Source organism: Xenopus tropicalis, chromosome 1 (assembly GCF_000004195.4).
Source record: "Xenopus tropicalis strain Nigerian chromosome 1, UCB_Xtro_10.0, whole genome shotgun sequence".
Lineage (NCBI taxonomy): Eukaryota > Metazoa > Chordata > Amphibia > Anura > Pipidae > Xenopus > Xenopus tropicalis.
Window position 1 is genome coordinate 153,997,366 of NC_030677.2, and position 25,444 is coordinate 154,022,809.

Here is a 25,444-nt window from a genome sequence, read left to right on the forward strand (position 1 = left end):
ATTTGAAGGGCAAGGAAAGTTTTTAAAAAACACATTTCACAGAAAAGACTGTGTCCACATTTACACATTCCCAAGTACTATGGTTATGCCTGCAGAAACTGCTTTCTAAAAGTTTTTTCAAGCATTCTTTTTGCCCAATTCTATCCAAAAAGGCAACTTCCACCTTGGATGTGCTCACATTACAAGCTGCTCCAGGCACTCCAAGAAGCTGCTCTTACATTCTGCCCAGCAGGGTGCATGGTGCATATTACATCATTCCGCACCATGCACCCTGAAGGGCAGAACGCAAGTGGCCACCTGGAGCGGCGTAGTCAGGCAATTGGTCAGCTGTACGGTCAGGCACAGTAACCATAGGCCACATAATGAACCTCTTTCAAAGCATGATTAATGCACGAGGATGGCATGTGATATGGCATTTCAGGGTGAGGAAGGATCTATCCTTTACTAAGACTAAGTATCTTAATTAAAAAATTCAGCCCTCAACTTAGCCTGTGTTTTAGATTTTGGCCCCCTTATGTTATTGATACCCCTGCTCTAAGTAAACTTTCATATGTCTAGTGTCTAAGTGTATGCTACTAGACATTAAGGCTGATGTTCCATGTCGAGATAGGTCACCCACCATAGGTCTCTGCAATCAAGGGTGACTGAGCTCTCTTAAATGCCTTTCGAGCGGAAACAAAGAGAATAACTGGTGGAAAGGGCTATGCATCAAAGTTGCACAAAGTTTCCTCCAACAGGCAACTTCAGAAAACCAAAGCAATGGTTTGGCCTGCGTATCTCTGCGTGGGACATCCTAATGTTATATCGCATTGTCCCTCAACTGTATGATGTGCATTGGGTATTTGTGTGTGTGTGTGTGTGTATATATATGTATATATATATATATATATATATATATATATAGTGGATAATGTCCTCCCACTGTAATTTATAAGGAAACTAGAACTCACAGAGAAGTGACATGACCATACTTTGCTTTTATGCAGGTCATGCAACTCCCCGTTCGCTTACCCTCTCAACTGAGGTCAGGTTCTTTAAACTGTATATTTTTATAAAGACTCATTAGTGAACTGGAACTCCTGGGATCTGGCATAACCATTAAAAAAGAATCTTTTCACATTTACACAATTTACCGTCCCTTTAAGTAACAGTAACGCCAAAAAATGAAAGTGTTTTAAAGTAATTAAAATATAATGTACTGTTGCCCTGCACTAAAGTTGGTCTATTTCCTTCAAAAAAACAACTATTGTGTGTATAAACAAGCTGCCATGTAGCAACAGAGGCAACTAAAATAGGACTAAATGGGATAGGCTACATAGTAGATAACAGATAACGCCATTATATTCTGAAGAGCTTATCTGCTATGTAACCTGTATGTTTTCTTCTTTGAATGGCTGCCCCCATGACTACACAGCTGCTTATTTATATAAACTATAGTAGTGTTTCTGAAGCAAACACATGAGTTTTCCTAGTGTAGGGCAATGGTACATTATATTTTAATTATTTTAAAGCACTTTCGTTTTTTGGTGTTGCTTTTCCTTTACAGTGCAAGTCATAGGGCTGCATTTACCTTACTTTTCCACAGAAAATACAAAAGAATGAGCATGGATCAAACCAGGACACAAAGCTGAGAGCCGAAAGCAAGAGAAAGGGAATGCAAAATAAAGCTCAAAAGGTTCCCACATTAAAGCAGATTATTTAACTTTTAGTATGATGCAGACAGTGATATACTGAGCCAATTTACAATTGCAAAATTGCATTTTATTGTGTTTATTTCAAATTAGCTTTTTTTTCTAGCAACCATACATTGTATTGAATGAAAGACTCAGGGAAAAATAACAGGAAAGAGTCTGAATAGAAAGATAATTTACTACTTTTAATAACAATAAGGTTATAGCCTTAGTAAGCAATCATTTTTTTGCCTGAAGGGGTCACTGACCCCCATTTGAAAGGTGGAAAGGGTTAGAGGAGAAAGGCAAATAATTCAAAACCTATAAAAAATTAAGATCAATGGAAAAGTTGCTAATAATAGGACATTCTAGAACATACTAAATTTTAACTTGAACTGCCCCATGAAACAGGTCAGCTTTTTGTCTACTGTGACATACATTTTCAACTCTTCTTCATTGACATATAAAGGCTGATATACTGCATGCTAGCACAAAAGCAGACTGCTCCAGGGCCCACTCCCATGGGTCCTGCCAGAGACACTGTGGCCTCCTGGGGATAGCGAGTGCATGGGGAGGGAGACCTGCTGCAAATTTTGCACTTAGTTACGTGTAAGCTAGCTGTGCAATATACTTAGACCTGAGCATCTGTGCCATTTTGCAGGGAGTCAGAAAGATTACTTTTACCTTTGTTGATCATTTCCTCCAATAACCATAGTATTGCCTCAACAATCAGTTGTTAGATTAACCTTTTGTATTTCAGACACTGAAAGATAAAAAAAAATTACACATATTTGTTAAAAAGAATGCTTAATCTTCCAAGGGGGCTGTCAACCATAAAACAAAACTGTAAGTCCTTTTCAAATGAAACCCAAATATTTTTTTTAATTAAAACATTCATACCTGTTATAAAGGTATTTAAATATCCTAGCTGTCAGTCAACACCTAAGCCACAGCAATTACTTGCTCTTTCCATTAAGCACTTCCTAGTCTAACAGTGATACTAATGGACAGCATGGGCATAAGGTCCTCTGTTCTGGAGCTTTTGAAAGATTTTGGGGTGATGCAAAGCTTGTCTTAAAAACAGTGTCCACAAAATGGCACCTGCCTGCTTGCTGTCACTGTGAATTACAAGACTGAAGGAAACAAGATTTAAATTATTTATACAGTGTAGGTGAAGTTTATATTTCTGAACTAACATTATTAGAAAGGATTTGGAATTATTTGGAAATTACATTTGATCTGTTCCATCTAGTCACTGCATGTAGTAATACTTGCTCTCCTAATTAGCAGGAGGAACTGGTGTGTTTGCAGCATTGTTCATCTTGCCTGGCTTTAATATTCAAGTCAGGTTTTGTAGATTAGAGCAAAGCATTTATCTTGTCACAGAGGGTTTCCCTCCTCCTACTATATATGCAGCTGGAAGCAAGGAAGGAACAACATCCAGTCTTGCGGCCTCTATAACCATGCTCTTCATAAACAGCATGGCTTCAACTAACCCTTACATAATAAATAAATACTTATATATTCCCTAGTTATTGGCAATTATGCGCCAAATGGGCACAAAAAGAATAAGGCCATGGAGTGTGGGGTTTGTATGTTTTAGATAATATATTAATAAAGACTTTTACATTTTATACTATATATTGTATATATTATACTTTTTGAAATGTTGAACCTTTAGGCTGGGGCAGTAAGTTCAGTATATCAAATATGGCATTTCTAGATACATTTGTTTTTAGGGATTAGTTACCCTTTAAAGGAACAGTTCAGTGTAAAAAATTAAACTAGATAGATAGACTGTGCAAAATAAAAAAATATTTGTAATAAAGTTAGTTAGGCAAAAATGTAACCTATAAAAAGGCTGGAGTGATGTCTAACATAATAGCCAGAACTCTACTTCCTGCTTTCAGCTCTCTAACCTCTTAGTTTGTCAGTGACTTTAGTGGGGGCCACATGGGGCATAACCATTCAGTTAGTTTGTGAGCACATAGGTCAGATTCAATAGCAAACTAACTAAACAGTTATGTCTCATATGGCCTCTCTCAAGTCACTGATTGGTTACTGACGGCTAACAGCTCAGAGAGCTAAAAGCAGGAAGTACAGTTCTGGCTTTTATGTTAGACATCTGCCCACTCCAGCCTTCAAAGATTACATTTTGCCTAACCAACTATATTGAAAACTTTTTATTTTGCACAGTCTATATATCTTACCCAGTTTCATTTTTACATTGATCTATCTCTTTAAAGGTGAGTGTTGCAGGTTGCCTGACTTAAATTGGAATTTGTGAATTTTTAGTCAATATTCCCAGGTTTCCCTGAGCCCAGACCATTGTGACTAACAAAGTTGGCTATAGCAAATATACTGGAACAATTTTGAGAACTTCTTTGTAACTTTTTGCAAAAGGAATTGTAAGGAGTACCGGGAGACCGGCACGTTCCTACCTTCAAGCGTGCCAGTCCCCAGTCTCCTCCTGTGCAGCGCGCTCCTGCATGCACCCCTCTCTGGCGCGTCCCGATGCGCATTAGCTTTATATTCTCCTGGCACTGCGCGATGATGTCACTTTGGCGCCAAATTCAAACCTTAAAAGCGTTTTCCTTGCTTGTTTTCATTGCCCAAGCTGGTTCTGTATTTCTGGTACCTTGCTAAGCTATTTTGTGTTTGATTATCTGGTTTTGACTTCTCGCTTGTCTTTTGGTATACGATCCCTGCTGCCAGCCACTGACCCTTGCCTGACCTTGACTCTGATTTCGTCTAATCCTTGTGTACTGCATTTTGGAGAATAACCTTGGCCGTAAGTAGGATCCCTGTCTATCCCGCCGCAGAAAGTCCGGAGCCCCAAAAGGGCGTCGGTGAACATTGGGGTCGGCAGGGCTCTCCTGCTCTACCTAAGGGGTTATTCCAGGCAGTTTTCGGGCTCCTAAGTATACAGACTATAACAGGAATGTCTTTATGTCTGTTATATAGACAAGTTTTTTTGTCATACATCTTCTAACATCATCCTAATGTTTAAACCTGTAGTCACATGGCCTAGGATAAAGACCGGTATTCTAATCATACTTGGTATATCATTAGCCTTTTGTTTCACACCTTTCTATGAAAAACTCACTTGGTAGGAATTGCTGCTGATCACTTCCCATGATGGCTTTTGCCAATCTCAACAGCGTATTGGATATATATGGCAATCACCTGAAAATGCTTTGAACAAGTGAGTATATTGTATGCACCATAAATGCTCTAATTCTTTATTTAATAAATATATCCGTTATAAAACAGTTTCTAAAATTATAAGCATATTTAAAAACCAACATATTCAGGGGTGCAATATAGGGAGCTGCCAGGTGATGTAGAAGATCCTGTTGTGTGGTACTGCTCAACTTATAAGAAGCTATTGAATACATTTTAAAGTCGGCCATTTTTTCAGCAGAATCCTATTTTGTACTGCACATGTCCCTGAAACAAAGATAAAAGGACACCAGCACATAAAGACCACCAACTGCAGACTATGTAGCAATGTGGAAAGAATGCTTAGAGGGATGGCTTCACTAATACCTTGTGAGCCTTTGCAGCAATGCTATTTCACAAAGTCTAACTAATTATTTTTAAAACCTTAGGCCACTTCCAAAGACTCCCACCCCTCCTGAACTTTACCACTGGGGATCCCTAAAAATGCCTTATTAGCCAAACCTTGTTATAAAAAGCAGAGTAGCACCCTCTTGTTCTATTTTATTGTCTATATCTCTGCAAACACTGTAAAAGGAGCATATGTATTTGAAGCCAAGTGTATCAGTTTAAACTGTGCATGTTCCTACCATGAGATTGTGGAGAAGATAATGTCAAGCAGTGCAATATGGCATCTACCAACCCTGCTGCGCTATTCTGATGTTTATTACCAAATACAGCAAATAGGGTAGTATTGGGTGTCCCCATTGGTGCTGTTTGGGAGGGATGAGGGAGGCCTATGGAGTTTGGCTAGGGTTTTAATAAGGGCCTTTAGTTCTTTACAGAGGGGTTTTTTTTTAATAAAGTATGCTGAACCTGGTAATAAATCAGTCATGGGTCTAATGTATTACAGACTAAAAATAACTCCAAATTGCATGAAGTGAATAAATGAAACTCAAACTGATGGGTAGCACAATTATTGATATTGTTCCAGCATGGTACACAGTTCTTTACAACAGTTCATAAAAAATGGGGGTCTTATAATGATTTAACAAACAGGAGTTAAAGGAGAAGGAAAGTCATTTTGGCATTTAACTGCCAATAGATTTGCCACATGAGTGCCACCTAGAACACTATATTTATTCTGCAGAAAGCATTACCATACCTGATTAAGGGCAGTGGTACACAGGGAGATTAGTGGCCCCGCAACAAATCTTTGTTGTCGCAGGCGACTAATCTCCCTGCAATCCCATCCCACTGGCTAGAATGTAAATCGCCGGTGGGATGGAATATGCGTGGCTGCTATGTCCTGCAGTCACCCAAAGTTGTCTTGAGAGGAAACCTAGGGCGACTGTGGGACATCGCAGCGATGCGTATGCCATCCCATCGGCAATAAAGAGCCCTAGAGAATCCAAACCTGGCCTGCCTTTCATAATAACTGGATTTAATCATTCCAAAAGCTTGTAGGTTTGAATTGTATTAAGTTGCATTTGAATAATAAACTTATGTCAGGGATCCCCAACCTTTTATACCCCTGAGCCACAGTCAAATGGAAAAAGTGTTGGGAGCAACACATGCATGGAAAAGGTTCCAGGGGGTGCAAATAGGAGCTATAATTGGCATAATCTGGTAGCCCCTATGTGGACTGGCAGCTTATACAAGGCCCTGTTTGGCTCTATACTGGGTTTTATGCAATCAACACTTGCCTCCAAGCTAGAAATTTAAAAATAAGCACCTGCTTTGGGACCACTGGGAGCAACATCCAAGGGGTTTGAGAGCAACAGGATGCTCACGAACCTCTGGTTGGGGATCACTGCTTTATGTAGTGAGAGAATGTATAATCACAAAGGATAGGGCACCTACAAGACAAAACAGATTAGGTGTTTGCTTTTGTACATGATTACTTAATTTATTAGCAGAATTATTATTTCCATTGAGAGATGGAGAGGATGGGTTCAACATGTGCCCAGCATTTTATGTATAAGAACTTTTAGACTGATTCTTAGGCAATCATTCATAATCAACTGAAAATGTTCTCTTTATAACATACTTGCCAACAATCTCACTTTGTTGACAGATGTAAAGAAGATCATAGGACCAGAAGGGCCATGCAAATTAATAAGGGATTTTGGGAAATGATTTGTCAATGTATCATGGTGTCTTTTCAATTTGTGGAAACAGGCATGTTTGTATGAAAACTACATTTAGATTACATTTTGGAAGTTCGGATAGTGTTTGTTCACTGTTCTACATAACCCCGACTGAATGAGCTCATGTAAAAACAAGGGTATAAAATTTCCCTTTAAAAAATTGACTAGATAGGCAAATTCTTAGAGCAACTAATAATATATCCACTATTTTAGAAGATCTGGACTGCCTGGTGGAAGGCTGTTCTGAGGGTTAAAGGGCACTAGGAAGGGGAAGGCATGACAAGCTATGCCTTGACAAGGACAGGAAGAGGTGTGATACGATTAAGTGGCCTAGGTTAGTGTCCCTCCATTGCCTGAGAAAAAAAGTAGAAGTCTTCACCCAGGCACTTCCTCTTGGACATTGTGGGCAAGCTACTTAGTTTCTCCTGACAATTTTGTCATATTCTCTGTGTTTAAAAAAAAAATGAATGAGTAATTGTAGACTATATACATACTGACTTTCATATGCATTCCTATTCGTATAATGTTTACAGTGGGTACATTTGCAATTTTGTAGCAACTATAGTAAATTTCAGTTTTCAGTATTCTTTTGGGCTCACAAGCATTCCACCGCAAGGAAGCACAGGAAGGAAAATGCTAAAAGGAATACTCATGAGTATGAGCCCTGCTGCTGATTAAGCATAAGTAATTACTGATTGGTAGGTATGGATTACCATACCATCAATCAGGTGCAAATTTGCCCATTACTATGAAATGAGCCAAATAGCCTCACTTTCAGGTTTTGCCTTATTTTTGATGAGGGGTGGGATTATGTGCCTGTTTACATTAAGGCTAATGCCACATGGAGCGTATTTTCGGCTTGCCAAGACTACGCACCATTTGGCATTAGCATTAAATGTCTGATTGTTAGATATTCCTGACGGTCACAGAGTCTGCTGCATGGTATTTACACAATTGCACAAGCATAGGTGCCCATACCACATCAGCAATTAGTTTTGACCAGTTTATCATCAGTTAGGAAATTAAACCACAGATCTGATTGTTATGGACAACTGCACTGCAGCAATTAGTGAGGCACTGATAATAAGCAATCAGACCTACATGTCTATGATTTTCTTGAAACAACTTCTAAAGTACTGGGATTTATTTTGCAACATGATAAACATTGTTACCTACCATAACCTTGTAGTAGAATACAATCTATCCCACTGAAGTCCCGAAAGTTTCCTCTCATGGCAACTTCTGCGACTTTGGCAAATCGCAGCGTCGCGTATGCCATCCCACCGGCGATTTACATTCTATCCAGTGGGATGGCGCAGCAATTAATCTCCCCGTGTGTCACAGCCCTTAATGCTCATGTGAAATATGAATGCAACATGTTGGATTATTTTTATGTTTAATAAGTAAAGGTTTTGTACTATGTACAGTATTTAACCATTCAGATCTACTCCAAACCCCTAAATGGAAAACTTATATAGTAGAGTTAATCTACATATGTATTAGTCTGTGCGTGCTCATCAGCATTAATGGTTTTATATCTGAGGTGGAAAAGACCTACCATTAAGAACCTTGACTAACTCAATCTGGTTGAGAGAAACTTTTTCCTGTAACACTTAGGGGCTGATTTACTTACCCACGAACGGGTCGAAATGAGTCCGATTGCGTTTTTTTCGTAATGATCGGTATTTTGCGATTTTTTCGTATGTTTTGCGATTTTTTCGGATTCTTTACGAATTTTTCGTTACCAATACGATTTTTGCGTAAAAACGCAAGTTTTTCGTATCCATTACGAAAGTTGCGTAAAAAGTTGCGCATTTTTCGTAGCATTAAAACTTACGCGAAAAGTTGCGCATTTTTCGTAGCGTTAAAACTTAACGCTACGAAAAATGCGCAACTTTTCGCGTAAGTTTTAACGCTACGAAAAATGCGCAACTTTTTACGCAACTTTCGTAATGGATACGAAAAACTCGCGTTTTTACGCAAAAATCGTATTGGTAACGAAAAATTCGTAAAGAATCCGAAAAAATTGCAAAACATACGAAAAAGTCGCAAAATGTTCGTTTTCAAGTCGGAACTTTTCCAATTCGGGTCGGATTCGTGGGTTAGTAAATCAGCCCCTTAGTAACATACATAGTAACTTTCCTTTTTTCCCTATTAACTTCTTTACCTCAGAGTTAATCCACATAGGGTGATTCTTAGCACTTCTACTTTTTCTTATTAATGGAATGAATTGAGAGCAGTAATGATTTAATATAATTTTAAATGACAACCATTTCTGCTCTGTGTTTTTAGCAGAAAACATAATGCCCCAATCTATGCCCTGAAGCGCTGCCCTAAAATTCAGTGTCTTTGTTTCCCGAGTGTAAATTTGTTTCCTGCACCAAACATCAAATGAAATAACATTATGGTCACTATTACCCAGGGGTTCAACCACTTGCACATTTGCAATACGTTCTGGGTCATTAACTAAATCCAATATAAAATGGTTCCTTGTTGGCTCCTCAACAAGCTTGTCATGCAGCAAGTTTATGTTGCAGTTCTGGAGAGACCCACAACAGGTAACTGTCCTGTCTATAAGTGTCTGTCTCTAAGCAGTAAAGAAATAGCCCTGTACTCGATCACCATAATGCTGCTCAACACGTTGCAGTTCTCACCCTCGAGTTCACGGTATGAAAGTGTGTGCCCCACCCCTTACAAAGCAAACTGTGCATTGATCTTATCAACGTTCTCTTCCAACTTTTAGCTGCTAAGGACAAAGGGCAATGTAAAAGTACTATTGTGCATGAAAAAAGGGAATACAGACGTTAGTCGAGATGGAAAAATTGCAAATTCTTTTTTTATTAAAGGGATGGTTCACCTTTATGTTAACCTTTAAGTCACCTTCTATAGTTCTCAAATTATTTGCATTTCTACATCATTACTGCTTTCAAATGGGGGTCACTGACCCTGACAGCCAAAAAACTATTGCTTTATGAGCTTACAAATGTATTATAATTGTTTCTTTGTAAACCTTTTCTGTCTATTTGGTCCCTCTTCTACACCAGTCTCTCGTTCGCACCACTGCCTGGTTGCTAAGGTAAACAAGACCCTAGCAACTAAATAGCTGCTGAAAATCCAAACTGGAGAACTACTGAAAAAAAACGAATAACTGAAAAACCACAAAAAAATTAAAATCAATTGCATACTGTCTCAAAATATAATTTTCTATGTCTGGTATGCTGGTTTGCCAAGGAAAATTAACTATATGTTAGGAAGAACTTGTGCTGAGGCATGACTGAATTTGGCCTTGGTGAAGGCTGTCATTGTTGTACAGTTACTTAGATACTTGCTATAAAAGTGCTCATAATGCATATCTATATACCATATAGAATCTGTGAGTGTTTAATTTCTTTATAAGGTTCCAGTTACAGTGGGGTTGTTAGGTGGATTGCATACCATTGCCATTGGTTGAGTGCAGACCATGAAAAATTAAGAGCTTGTTACTGAATGGGTGGGGTTTGTGCTGACCAGTGATGTGTTTTGCCAAAAGGGCGTTGCCAGGTTGGATTTGGATTGAGGTTGGACTTGGTTTATTTAGACAACCATTTGGTTTTCAATTGGGCCAATCAGTTGTCAAGGCCCATCCCCCATGGGGCTCAAGGATACTGGCCTAATAATGCAGGCCACCCACAGACAGGCAGAGTAGAGCAGATTGGTTGGCTTGCAGCCATGTCTGGCACATCACCTTCCGGTAAAGGAGTAACTAACATTTACTGGCAGATGCACAACAGTAATACACAAAAAAGGGGGTTGTGGGAGCACTCCAAGGCTAAATAAAATGTACAAGTAGACTGGAAGTGTGACTGATATATGGCCAAATTAGCTACATGCATACAAAAGAGAGAGGAGGACTGATCAATGCACATTGATCATAAAGCTGACAAGACCAATTTTATGATCATCATTTTGTAGCTAAAAACCCCTGTTTTTCTTTTAAATATGTGCACTAGCATAGATACTAAATTACTTATGAAACAGGCAAAGTGCATTGATCAGTCCTTCTCTCTTCTTTTGTATGTAGAATCCCCTCAGGAACCTGATAACACTGAAAGTTCAGTATGAGCCATGATTACACTGAAAGTTTGGGTATAAAAAGTTAGATAATGTCTGTGCTGCAATGCAGAGGAATAATTGATTCTCTTAGTACCCAGGTACAATATTTAATGTACCTGGGTGCCAGTGTATGCATATCTTATATCTTCTAAAGTGCTACTTAGAATACATTAATACAAACAGGGGGTTATTAAGATAATAGATATATACAAAGTATTACAATAAACACAAATAAATAAAAGATATAGTTGCAATAAACTATATCTGTAATGTATTTGTATATAATGAGTATAATGTATTTTAATAATGTAATAAATAATGTAATAAAGTATGTCTTTTATATGAATATACTTGTGCAAGCCCTCAGTATGGGTATTTCCTTGTCCTTGATCTTTAGTGTAATTGTCTCACTTCACCTTCTGGCCCTGCCTCTCTGACACTGATTGCCAACCACAAGCATGAGCAGGACCAGAGTAGCTTTAACTGCACTTGCTCCTATTGGATGACCATTGCCAGGGAGCCATGGAAAACATGAATTGGCCAGACATTGCACACTGCACTACTCTACCTTTACTGACCAGCTACGGGGAAGTTTAGCCGTACTTGGGAATGTAGATGCTCCAGTTTGGCAGAGGATTCTAAGTTAATGGCACCAAGGCTGTAGAATGCAGAACTCCTATAATAAAATTATGATTAAAGTTATATTATAATTATTTTTTTTAATATTTTTAGGCAGCATGGGTTAGCAGTAGGACTAGCACCTTTTAAAAAAAAAAAAAAAAAAATACCAGCCTTTCATATTTTTATGTTTCTTTCATATTAATAACACTGCCATCAAGCACTATTTTTACAAAAGTGGCAACCCTAGTAAGCAAAAGTGTCCAGATTTCTCCAATAATATATATATAACCTCTAACCACCTGCCAATGAGCGATACCTGGAGCAATTCACTGCAAGTCTGCCAACAGCCCTGTGTGAGCACATTACTTTCTTAAATGGTAGGTAAGCAAATTTCACACAGCAGATTACAGATAAGCCTCAGGTGCCAACAACGTAGATTGTATTTTATCTTAAACTTGTGACCAGTAGGTTAGAGCAGCCCAGCTAGGGTTGTCACATTTGCTGGGCTTTAAGGGCTCTGGTACACGGGGAGATTAGTCGCCCGCGGCAAAACTCCCTGCTCGCGGGCGACTAATCTCCCCGAGTTGCCTTCCCTCTGCCATCCCACCGGCGAACATGTAAGTCGCCGGCGGGATGGCAGACGCGGCGGCGCGATTTCGCGCAAATCGCCGAAAAAGACTCGCGAGGCTTTTTCGGCGATTTCCCGAAATCGCCTCGCCGCGTCTGCCATCCCGCCGGCGACTTACATGTTCGCCGGTGGGATGGCAGAGGGAAGGCAACTCGGGGAGATTAGTCGCCCGCGAGCAGGGAGTTTTGCCGCGGGCGACTAATCTCCCCGTGTACCAGAGCCCTAAACCTAGGCAAAGGTGCGGTGGACCTCTAACATCAGGAGGCTTGTGTGCTGACGTTGCCAGCATAAGCAATGATGTTGATTATGGAATAATGATGCTAAAAAGGACACAGCTATTTCCCGAAGTCGCCTCTCAAGGAAACTTTGGGCAACTTCAGGAAATCGTAGCGTCATCGCAGCATGCCAACCCACAGGCGATTTACATTGTTCCCGGTGGGATGGCATTGCAGTAACGAAGATTTGTTGCGGGGCGACTAATCTCCCCATGTGCTACTGCCCTTAGTTATGATGGGTCCAAGTGCTCATGCCCCAGACCTTCAGCTTAGGGAGCCATTAGAAAATTCACATTAGAAATGCAGGCAGGCACTCTGGATCACCAAAAAAACGTTTTAAGGCAGCTCAATTCAGAGTAAAAACATTCTTAGTTTATTATGTCCATACAGAATGCCAAGAATGTTTTAACTCTGAATTGAGCTGCCTTGAAACGTTTTATTTGGTGATCCAGAGTGCCTGCCTGCATTTCTAATGTAAACTGAATTCAGTTATGAAATAATGATGTCAGAGGCAGTATTCTGGCCAGTGTAATGACAGGGGTGGCATTATTACCTTAGAAACAATCTGGTGGATTTCCATGCTCATCGGATGTATGGCAACCCTACGCCCAGCATGGTCTACAATAAATTCATCAGTTCACCCTTCTGGGTTCTTCCCTTTATTCAGGTTTACATTATGGCTTGGCAAATACATCTTGTTTTTTGAATCAGTGTTGGACTGGAGTGCCAAAGACCAGAAAACCTTAGCAAGCAGGTCCTTTCATATTATCATCATTTGTCCTTCCCTCATTTCTTCTCTTTGTTCTCATTTAGAAATAGGAAATCCCATGGCCTGTGTCCCACATTAGGGTTGCCACATTAACAGGAAAAAAATACCACTCTTCCTATATAGTTTTCTTTTTTCGTTGTTAATAACATTGGGATTAAGCATCATTTTTACTGACCAGGCTGGTAAGATACCAGCAATATGGCATCCCTAGCCCACAGGGAGTTTTCAAAGCTGTCACCTTAGGCTGATGCCACACGTGGCGTTTTTAGGCTGCATATTTTCTCAGCCTAAAAATGCTGCACAAGCCACACAGCCCCTGACTATGGCGTTTTTCAGCCTAGTACTGGTGACGTAGCAAATCCCGTTTCCTTGGTGCTAATAGTGCGAAATAGTAAAAAATGCTGCGTATTTCCGCTAGGTCTGGCAGCTGCCTTTGTGTATACATAGGAATAGCTTGCTTTGCAAATACTGGCGTATTTCGGCCAACACTTGAAAAATCCGTGCTAAGGCGTTTTCAAGCGTATTTACGCTTTGTGTGGTTTGCTTCACGTCTTTTCAAGTTATTTCTATGGATGATGATATCGGGCGTTTTTCAGCCGCTGAGAAAATTAGAAAATACGCAGCGCAAAAACGCCTCGTGTGGCATCAGCCTTACTACTGGCATGGCCAGGGGACTCTATGGCACACGCATTGTGTGGCGTGGCCAAATGTGGATTCCCAGTGACATCACTGCGCATGCACTGACATTACTGGGTGCTTAATCTGCATGTACAAGCAGAAAGCTCACTACACATGCACATTTTTTTTTTAAATGGGTGATTACCACAGGTTTCCAGGAGGATATGGGGTACAAGTTCCTGAATCAGGTAACACTGGGGAAAACTTGGAGAGTTCACAGCTTTGTTTCCCTGATATCCTGGTTGACCAGTCTGACACTGCTTTAGATTATAAAATGTTTTTCTGTAACTAAGAGCGTTTTTTAAGGTAACTAGAGATGGCTAGACATGGAAGACCCTGATAATTTTGCTAAACGTACTAGATCCCATGTCAGTAAACTCTGGGCACTCCTGAAATATGCTATGTACCTATGTAAACAACGGTTTCAGTATACACAGGCGCCAGGTAACATTGGCAGCTCCTTACAGGCCAATAGGATAAAAAAAATATTTTATTGTATGAAGCAGGACTGTTTCCATGGGGTTTTATACTGTTTTGCTGTACAGTATGTACAATAACGTAACCCCACATTCTGTAATTACCAATTACAAGAACGCAACTATTACTGAAAAATATTGCAGATCATTTCCCATGGCAGCAAAGACGCGTCCAATCAACACCAGAGAAGACGCTACAGCCGCCGTACTGCGATCGATGCGTTCAGTCTAGGCAGGAAGCGCTTGGCGAGAGACGTCAAAAGACCTCTAATTCTGCTGTCAGGATCCGTATTGAAGTTTTATTTTCTAGCTTCTGCCGGACTACACTTCCCAGCAGCCTCCAGTATAATCGATCATTTTCTAAAGCGGGAATAAATCAGTAACCGGGAAGCCGTAAATCAAACACACCCTGTGAAAACAGAGAGTTTAGCAAAGAAAAAAAAAAAAAAAGCAGAGCCGTACGAGTCCACGCCCACTGCAGCAAAGCGTGAGGGGAGTTGCGCCTTTCCAAGGCCCTGCCCGTAGTTCCGCCCCACACACACCCAGCGGGCGGGAAGGCGTTAGCTCGGCAGCGCCTCACACAGCGTACGACTGAGCCAGTGCAGCGAGCCTGGGGCGCCGCCTCGTCATCCGCTCTGTCGCTCCCCACCAGAGAGGCAGCCACACCCACGGAGGCGCAGACGGACCGAGCCGTGTAATACCCACAGCAGCTCCGGAGAAACTCTCCCCGACGCATTAAATCAAGCAAAACATGGCAGCGGCAGGGGCCTCGTCTAACCCCGGCGGGGGGCCGGAGATGGTGCGAGGGCAGGCGTTCGACGTAGGCCCGCGATATACCAACCTGTCATATATCGGGGAGGGAGCGTACGGCATGGTTTGGTAAGTGCATGGGGTACGGGCGGATCTCCTTCTAATCCTAGTCATGGCCTTTTCCTTCTTCAGGCCTGTGCGTGTTGGGATCTGTCCCGGCCCTCTCCAGCTTGTGCAGCCACCTCCCCACGCACTGCCACTGCTCCACTAGGGACTGCGTGCTCTCGGCTCCCGGCTGCCAGCTCCGGCCTTTCTGCCGCTTCAACTCGGCATTTGTTCGCTAATATTTCTTTCCCATTATTTAGTGTTGGGAATTGTGTTGCACCTGCACCCAGCAATCCCGTCATAGCCAGCAATCATTTTGCATGCAGCACTGGTGCACATTAGGGTATTGCTTTCCCCCAAATGCAGATTTGTGCTTCCTTTCCCTGTAGTTGGATTATTGCGCCTTCCAGGCTTTCTTTGCTGTGTTGGTAACCTTTGTAAAGCTGAATTAGAGAATCATCCCCGCAATGTACCCTTAAACCCACCCATACAGCCTGTTACAGTTTTAGTTAATGAAATAGGAATGTATAATGTTTGACCCATCAGGGCTTGATGAACTAATTACTCCTGCATCCACTGACAGCCAGGGCTTTGGGAATTGTTCTTGGAGAACAGATGGAGGCCATGTTGTACTTGCATTTAATACTGTATGCGTGCAAGATATTTAAGATACAATGCTGTGGGCGTATTTATAACTTGTTATGAGTTAGAGGTTTGCACCATTGCAGTTAGTCCTGTTTGAAATATGCTCAAAAGTTAAGTTCAAGAAGTAAGGTTAAAAAGGCAATTTGACATTTGTATATTGTTGTATTTTATCAGTATTGTTGTATTTTATCAGTTATTTATGTTTGTTTCCTTTTTCCCAGTGTCGTGCAGGTTCTTACATTATCCCCATCCCATATATATGCTGTAGCACCAGAGTGTAGGACAAATGCGCTCACAGCCCTAAACAGCACATAGTTTAGTTTACTACTGTCTCATTGGTCTGCTAGTCTATAAACTTAGAACTGTGTTCATTGTAACTTTATGGACTTTTTATAAGTACAGTAAAAGTGGGAGTATTGTTTTTTTTTTTTTTGTAAACCAAGATAGACATCCATATCCTGTGCGACACAAGCCAAAGGTGACTTTTATATTAACTTCTCATTTTCAGTTTAATAACCAGTGTTTAGCTATACCTAGGGCCAACCTACATTCCGTGTGGGAACAGTTTTTCTAAATGGCATTGCGTAATCTCCTCAGATCACAGCACTTTTCAGTATAAATCTGCTAAAATGATGGTTCCATTGTGTTGTGTGGGAAGGCATTGGCCGACTCTAAAGTGACAAGTGCCAGCCCTCCTCCACAGTGATTCTTTTAATTCAGTTTTTCATATCAGAGCCTAAATGCACAGAGATATGCAGTTTGGACATAAGCAGGACACTGTGCCTCAGTCCAGCTAGAAATATAGATTAGAATGTGTGTCCTTGGTACATGGGTGACATCAATTTTATTGTAGATATAATTTGCTGTATTAATATTATCAGGTTTCATTATGTTTTAGGAGCTTGAACAGGCCCAAATATCTCCAAGGTTTAAAATCTTACATTTTCAGGCATGCAGTACAAGAGATTAAAGGGGTACACTGGCAGATTTAAGCTGCCAAGGTGGGCAGGTTTGACCTTAGGGCCTGATAATTGAATTAGCCCTATATTGCCCACCTAAGGTGGGCAAATCGGGGGAAGATCCGCTCGTTCAGCGACCTCACCAAATGGGCGGATCTCTACATGCCTAGCCACCTTAACATAGGGTTGCACACCACTTTTACTTGATTGTTACTGCTTGTATAGTTGTTGATCAATGAATTATTAAAGGGTGCACATATTGTCAAGAACAGACTTTTGCTGTTCCACTATGTAAGAAATGAACCTTTTAAAATTTGTCTTTCTCACTGCTAAAGTATTCCCAAAAACCTTACAAGCATGACCCAGGTGTTCACTTCTGGCTGGCTGCTTCCTCTGGTTGTGCAGGAGAGCCAGAAATACTCAGCACTTTGCATTGTAGAGTGCCAGCCAATCCCAGTCTAGTGGTCTTCAGTTATCCGCTCCCCTAGCTGTAGGCACAGGGTGGTAAACTTGAGCCTCTCTTCCTCTGTGGTGAGTTGTTGGACCTATTTTAGAATCTTGCTATTTGTCCAGTGGACCTGACTGGGAACTGCATATTACCTTTCCCTGTGTTAAGAGAAGAGATAGGATTGGCTACCCACATCCACACGGGGAAGTGAATTAGAACAGCTTTACGCTAAAATTTTCTGACTAACCAACTTGTATCCATGACTTATAGCTATGGCTTGTAATTGATGGGCCGCTATATGCATACCATTAATTGTAAGATATTATTGATATGCTTTTTGCCAGATTTATCCAGTTACTGAATTTTTTAATAAAAGGAAGCTGATGGTGCCATCATGGCAGATTTGCTTCTGTTCTGGCTCACTGACTTCAATTCCAAACATAGGTATAACAGCCTAATAGGCTCTGCCCATTGGACTCTATAATGCAGAGACACAATCATATACCGTAATGCAGAAAAGCAGCAGATCTGCCAAGATGGCTGTGACAAAAATAAGGCTATTTGCCAAGGGGCCTCTCTTGTCAACACCGGGAAAATTTGTACCGGTGCAGTAATCCAAACTTGAAGCGTATGTACACCCATACCTTCCCGTGGACAGTTAGGCTTAGTGCTCAATGATAGAGGCATTGGCACCCTCGCAATTCAGCCATAAGAAAATTTACTGGCACACAGAACTTATCCAAGCAGGGTGAACAGTTTTTAATGCAGAAGTGCATCATTTTGGGGCCATGCCCCTTTGTCAAGCAAATGGCAATTTTCCTCCATCTATAGGTAGAACAATTGAAGCCAATATGTTATTGGTAGCCATTGGTTAATACCAAGGTGCACATTCGCCCAGGTCCTACCTTTCACTGCAAAGTGCTAACTTGGGTCACCAGGGGTACCTTACAAAAGGTTCGCTACATTACAGCCTTTCCTTGTCCTTTAAGTAATAGTGAACTACACAAAACTAAATTATTTTGCAAAAAATATGTAAATTGCCATAACCTGACATGGTAGTATCTCTAATGTTAAGCATGAAAGGTTTATGGCCAGTGCCACACGTGACATATTTTGGGCCTGTAGAGAACCATAAGTCATGAATATGCTCCTAATAGCTAATTGCGTCAGCCCAAGTGCAGGCGCACACAGCTGATTTCAGTGCCAAAATGCATACTTATGCAGTTCCACTATTTTGTATATTTTATAGCCCTTTAAAGGACCGTGTATGAATATGTATATCTTAAGGGCACTGGTACACTGTAATGTGATAAAACACCTGGAATTTTTGCTAGTGCAAAATGTAATACAGTGGGTCCACACCCACTGGTGATCATCATTATATCTATGCAGACCGCTTAGAAGAAAACCCCATCAGCATACTGCCCCAGCCAAGCAGAATCTTCTGCCTGATCTTTTTATTGGATATGACTGTGGGAAAGCCCTATGAATTGTCTAAAATGCCTCCACACACAGTGTGCAGCTTTTAAAGTTTTTACCTTCATATGGCCAGCTTAAGGGCCAGGGCACACTAAGCAGATCCACTCCATTTTCCCTCAATTAAGACTTGAAAAAAAATATATATATATATTCAGTTGTCTTTTGTCCTTAGTTGCCCTTTAAAATTTTGTGTATTATGTTAAGCCCTAGACTGATTAGTTTCCAAAATTGGAACCACACCTATAACTGAGAAATAATTGTCAAGTACAGATACAAACATGTATGTGTACAGCATACCAAAAAAAAAAAACATGAAAAGTTAAAAAAAACAAAAAAAAACTCACACAGCCTTCCATGTAAGTACACTCACAAATATCATAGCTACAGTGGGAATTTTTTCTTCTCTTAATAGTAAAGCTGGCCATACATGCACCAATATTATTGTGCGAAACAAGGTTTTGGTGATATTCGGTGCGTGTATGGTGGATCGACAAGACAGCCATTATCTGAAAAGTTTCTTATACCAGTCATCTTGTTGATCTGGCGGGACAAAAGATTTTGATGTTGTTGAGCAAAATCTGCGTTTAGGGTTGAATCATTAGTTAGAGGTTGAATCTCTATTGTTTTTACCTCCATATTTGACTATTCAGCCCTGAATGTCAGTGAAGGGTGGGAACTATTTTCCCTGTGACATAGGAAAGATTGTAATTGTAAGGTGTATGGCCACCTTAAGAGTTCCTTGACTTTAAAGGATAAGAAAAGTTAAAATCATGGTTGGGGTGGTTTGGCGATTGTTAGGGGATTATAGCTTATCCCTCCATGGTGCTCATACAGAAGTACCCCAGGCTAGTGCAGTCTTCTGCTAATAGGAGACTGGGGTATGTCTATATGAGTGCCGGGAAAGATCATCATGTTCTAGAGCAGGGATCTCTAACCTTTATTTGTGAGCCACACTCAGATGTAAACAGTGATGGTAAGCCAAACAAGCATTAAAGTGCCAAATAAGGGCTGTGATTGGCTATTTGCATACAGAGAAAAGGTCCGACGTAAATAATTTTTCTTTGGGTAGTCAAAAGTTAACAAAAAACATTATTATATACACATTTTTTTAATCTGAAAATGCTACTTGATAGTACCTTGCCTTTTTTTGTTTTTTATCCAGGGGGGCAATAAAGAAGTCTCTCCATAAAGAATAGTACACAAAATGTAAATCTAAGGGCTCTGGCACACAGGGAGATTAGTCGCCCGCAACAAATCTCCCTTGTCGCGGGCGACTAATCTCCCCTAAATGCCATCCCAATGGCGAGAATGTTAATCGCCGGTGGGATGGAATATGCGGCGCAAAATTGCGGAAGTTGCCTTGAGAGGAAACTTCAGCAAATTTCGGGGAAATAGCGGCGCTGCGTATGCCATCCCACCGGTGAGATTAGTCGGGGAGATTAGTCGCCCGCGACAAGGGTGATTTGTCATGGGCAACTAGTCTCCCCGTGTGCCAGAGCTCTAAAGGTTTGCCTGAGCTGCCACTGTCTCAGTGTCCTTATCACCCTCCTGTTGTGCATTGCTCCCTTTGCAAGAATGCAGCTACTAATATGGGTATAGTCTGCTAAAAAGGGCTATGCATGGATTAATCCATAACATGGAGATTTCTCATAGCCTAAAGCATACTTTAAATCTGTCTCTGCATAGGTATTCTTTGTACTTAGCCCAGTTCTGCATAAAGGTTTTACAAAATACTCCAGCCACATAGATTCTCCTACAGTAACTTGAGTTGTATAGCTAGGGCTAGATGTATTAATTCTCAGGAAAATAAGTTATTGTTAGACTATTAGAAAACTGACTGTGTTCTCTCCTGTGTGCACATGCTATTTAATCTTATACATAAGATTGTTATCTAACTAAAGAGGCCTGCAAGATCTGTGGAATGCATTGTCATGTCTGCACTGGTTTTGCAGCATGCTTTACCATTTTAGAAATTGTTCGTTTAATAATCTCTTTGGTTTGCTCCAAAATCTTTGATGTTTTCCTTTTCATTCCAAGGGAATTAAATCTCTTGCAAATTTATTTTTCTTTAGTTCAATAAAGTTGATTGACTATAATTGAGTTTTCAGAGTTTTGTGTATTATGTTTATGTACCTGTGTGTGCTGTTTGATAAGGCTAAAATCACTTGTGCATATTGAGTTTTACTACTACTATCATCATATGTTACAAGTTGTACAAATTACTGATTATACAAATGTTAAAGGGCAACAAATGGCTAAAAAGCATAACGCTACAAATGACATGATTTGTGTTCAGTGTTTATCAGCCAGTAGGCAAACCTACAAGTGTGTAGATCTATGCATCTTACCATAAGGGCGAAGACAAACAGGACAATTAGTTTTTAATGTTAAAAACCAGTCCCTGCGGCTAAACACTGAAATGGCTAATTCCCATACGCAAAGGTACTGGTCAAAATGCTAAATATGCTATGCAGGACAAGTCACCGTTGTTAGAGCAGTGGGGATTAGTCGCTGCAAACAAATTGCAGCGACTTATTGCCCTCTTTGACTTCACCCTAAAGCTGTCTTTCCCTCACTCCTATGGGTGGCCTGCAGGCCAATTAGTCCGATACCTTGCCAGCCCCTTGGATGTTGCTCCCAGCGGCCTCAAAGCAGGTGCTTATATTTCAATTTCTGGTAAGGAGGCAAGTTTTGGTCACATAAAAACTAAGCATAATGCCAAAGAGAGGCTTCTGTATGCTGCCAGTTCATATAGAGGCTATTTAGTAGCCAATCATAGCTCTTATTTGGCACCCCAAGGAACTTTTCCCACGCTTATGTTGCTCCCCAACACTTTTTCCATTTGAATGTGGCTCATGGATCTAAAAGGATCGGCTGGTATTCACTACTTAGATTCTAAATTTGATCAGGAGGAATGCATCTGCTCTTATGATGGTTCTTAATGAATTTATAACCTTATAACCTTATAAATTATAAGGTTAAGAATAGTCATTCAGCATTGACAGTGATGAGCCTTCAATATTTTGATCAGGACTGTTTGTCTTTTCACATTTTTCCTTACAGACATCATATTTTATTGATGCTTTTCATAATAATTTGTCTAATAAAATATATATTGAGTGATATAAAGAAATGAAAGTACTGCTATTTTCATTGTTGCCTTGTATCCTGTCAATCTGTTACTGATCCTGCTTGCAATTATGGACTTGGATATGACTTGGTAATTATCAGGATACCTTGCCGCAACCTCCTTTATCACCTCTGATCACCCTTGTTTATAGTCTGCGAACCAGCCCCCACCAGCCCAATAGATAGTGACTCTCTATGGCAGTGCTGTCCAACTTCTGTTGTACCGAGGGCCGGAATTTTTCTGACCTGCGTGGTGGAGGGCCGATAATGGAAGCCAGTTTTTACCACTCCCCTTTTTGAAACCGCACCCACTTGAAACCACACCCATGTTATCACATGACCATACCCATATTAATGGTTGTAGTACAGCAAAAACCTGCCATACTCTGCCTGCCTGTGTGCCATACTTGGCTGGTTTGTGCCATACTTGGCCTGTGTGTGTCATACTCTGCCTGCCCTACCCTGCCTGTGTGTTCCATACTCTGCCTTCCCTACCCTGCCTGGGTGTGCCATACTTTCACTGTGTTTGCCATTCTTGGCTGGTTTGTGCCATACTCTGCCTGTGTGTGCCATACTCTGCCTGTGTGTGCCATACTCTGCCTGTGTGTGCCATACTCTGCCTGTGTGTGCCATACTCTGCCTGTGTGTGCCATACTCTGCCTGTGTGTGCCATACTCTGCCTGTGTGTGCCATACTCTGCCTGTGTGTGCCATACTCTGCCTGTGTGTGCCATACTCTGCCTGTGTGTGCCATACTCTGCCTGTGTGTGCCATACTCTGCCTTCCCTACCCTGCCTGTGTGTGCCATACTCTGCTTGCCCTATGATGCCTGTGTGTATGGCACACACAGGCAGCCTACAGTGACACAATGCTGGCACTGCTCCTACAGTCTGCACAATAACTATATATTAAAAAACTTTATAATTGCAGTACCACCTCAGTATATGTTCTTTTTGTAGTGTGCAGGGATTATTTGTGGGTTTCTACTGCTCCTGAGGTGTGAACAGGGGAACAATATGGGTGATTACAGCCTGAGCCTGAGGTGTGAACACTGCAGGGGGTGAACAGTGCAGAAACTAAAAGGTGTGAACAACACAGGGGATTACATTTTTAAACAATACAGAGGGATTACAGCCTGAATCTGAGGTGAGAACCATGCAGGGGGGGCAGTTAATCACAGTACTGATACCATTTAAAGTTTACACAAGAGTTAAGGTGGCCATACACGAGGCGATTTCGCTCGTTGTGCGATGAACGATTATATCGACAAACGATCGTATGGCGATCGAGTTCCCATACGATATGCCATCCACGGGCAACGATAATTCGGGAAAGATTTTGTCGCATCATTATCGTAAAATACCTACGATCGTACATCTACGTACGATCGATGTCGTTGACTTCCGCTGCTGGCAATCGTGACATGCGCAGAGAACAATCGTTGAAAGACAAATGTCTGACACTCACACCAACTGGCAGATTTTATCGTTAAACGACCAAAATTTTTAAACCTGGCCGATCGATTTTGGGGACGATAATGTCGGCTCGTTTAGTGGGCCGACGATCGTTCGTACACCACCAACTATACGATAACTTAACGATAGCATCGGATCGTTCGGGAATCGGTCGTTTGTAAGTAAAAAATCGGTCTGTGTATGGCCACCTTAAGCCATCAAAGCAGCCAGACAGGTGGGGGCCACACAGAGGGGGGTTGCGGGCCGCATGCGGCCCGCGGGCCGCCAGTTGGACAGCACTGCTCTATGGCATCTTACAGCAGCCCCTCTGGCGTTTGCCACAATCCACAGATTGCCAGTCTGGGCCTGCTGGGGACATCTACTTTTCATGCATTTTTTTATTGTTGTGTTTTTTTTTTTTTTTTTAAAACATATACAACACAACATATTTAAATAAACCAACAGAATAGCAGGTAAAGAGTTCTATTCCAGGTCAAGTTATAAAGTTATACAACTGCAAATGACTGATGTTGATGCACAGTGCAGATGGCAAAATGTCATGTAAAACTTTTGTAATTTCTTGTTTTATCAGTGCACCAGGTGTAATGAGTTGGTTACAGGACAGAGTATATAAGTAACAAGATTCAAGTGAAGTCACATTCCCTCTTGAGGATTGAAAAGAATTTGTAGATGTGGGACAAATCAGGCAACCTCGCCAAATGAGCATATCTTACCTATATGCCCAGCTTTAGCCTATAAACTCCATTGAAGCATGGACAGGTGTGAATAATGAATCTCTGGGTGCAGTGGTATTTGTTGACAATATGTAAATAAATCATTTGTGGTTCCTAGCAATGCTTTACAGGCATGGGACCTGCTATCCAGAATGCTTGGGACCTTGAGCTTTCCGGATAAGGCATCTTTCCATAATTTGGATCTCCATAACTTAAATCATTCAAATATTGAATAAAACCAATAGGCTTGTCCCAATAAGGATTAATTATATCATAGTTGGGATCAAGTGCAAGGTACTGTTTTATAATTACAGAGAAAAATTAGAATTATTTGCTTATAATGGAGTCTATGGGAGATGGCCTTTCCCTAATTTGGAACTTTCTTGATAACTGGTTTCCGGATAAGGGATCCCATACATGTACTTTAATGGTGCAATATACAACTTTAAATTCCTTTTCTATCAATATAAACAGAACTTATGCTTAAAATACAGCATACTATCTTAATTTAACTTCTAACTGTTCAATAATTCAGGGCTGTGGAGTCTGTACATAAATCTTTTGACTCCAACTACTTGGTTTATGGTACTTTCCACTCCAGATACACAATTGCTTCCAACTCCCACTCCACAACCCTGCTAGAAATGGAACTACAGACGGGGAGATGAGTTTCTGCGCCCTTGTTGCGGGTGACTAATCTCCCCGAAATGCCATCCCATCAGCGAGAATATAAATCACCGGTGGGATGGCATACGCAGCGGCGCAATTACCGAAGTCGCGGAAGTTTCCTTAAGAGGAAACTTCCGTGACTTTGGCAAAATGTATGCCATCCCACCGGCGATTTACATTCTCACTGGTGGGTTAGCATTTCGGGGAGATTAGTCGCTGTCTGTTACAGCCCTTATAAGCAAGCAACAACAAAGATAAACAGAAGTCCATTATGCAGGGGCAATATTTGTGCACTGCTAATCTGTTTATCTACCCCACAATATCCAAACATGGAGTAGCTTCAGTTTTCATTACTGCCCTGTTTAGTTTAAGAAATAACAAAAACCATAGATTTTACTTGTTTAAAGCATTAGGTAAAAAAATGATTAGCAAAAGCACAACTCATTAAAGGAACAGTAACACCAAAAAATGAAAGTGTATAAAAATAATTAATATATTATGTACTATTGCCCTGCACTGGTAAAAATTGTGTGTTTGCTTCATAAACCCTACTAC

General features: G+C 40.9%; 1 protein-coding gene across 1 annotated transcript in view; it reads left to right on the forward strand.

The window, feature by feature from the left end:
* The first annotated feature begins 15,208 nt into the window (after window positions 1-15,208).
* mapk1 (mitogen-activated protein kinase 1) overlaps window positions 15,209-25,444 on the forward strand; it is a 35,941-nt gene continuing 25,705 nt past the window's right edge. Inside the window, 1 exon segment of the mRNA NM_001017127.2 lies at window positions 15,209-15,397. Within this exon segment, the coding sequence (NP_001017127.1) occupies window positions 15,270-15,397 (128 nt within the window). The 5' untranslated portion in view covers window positions 15,209-15,269.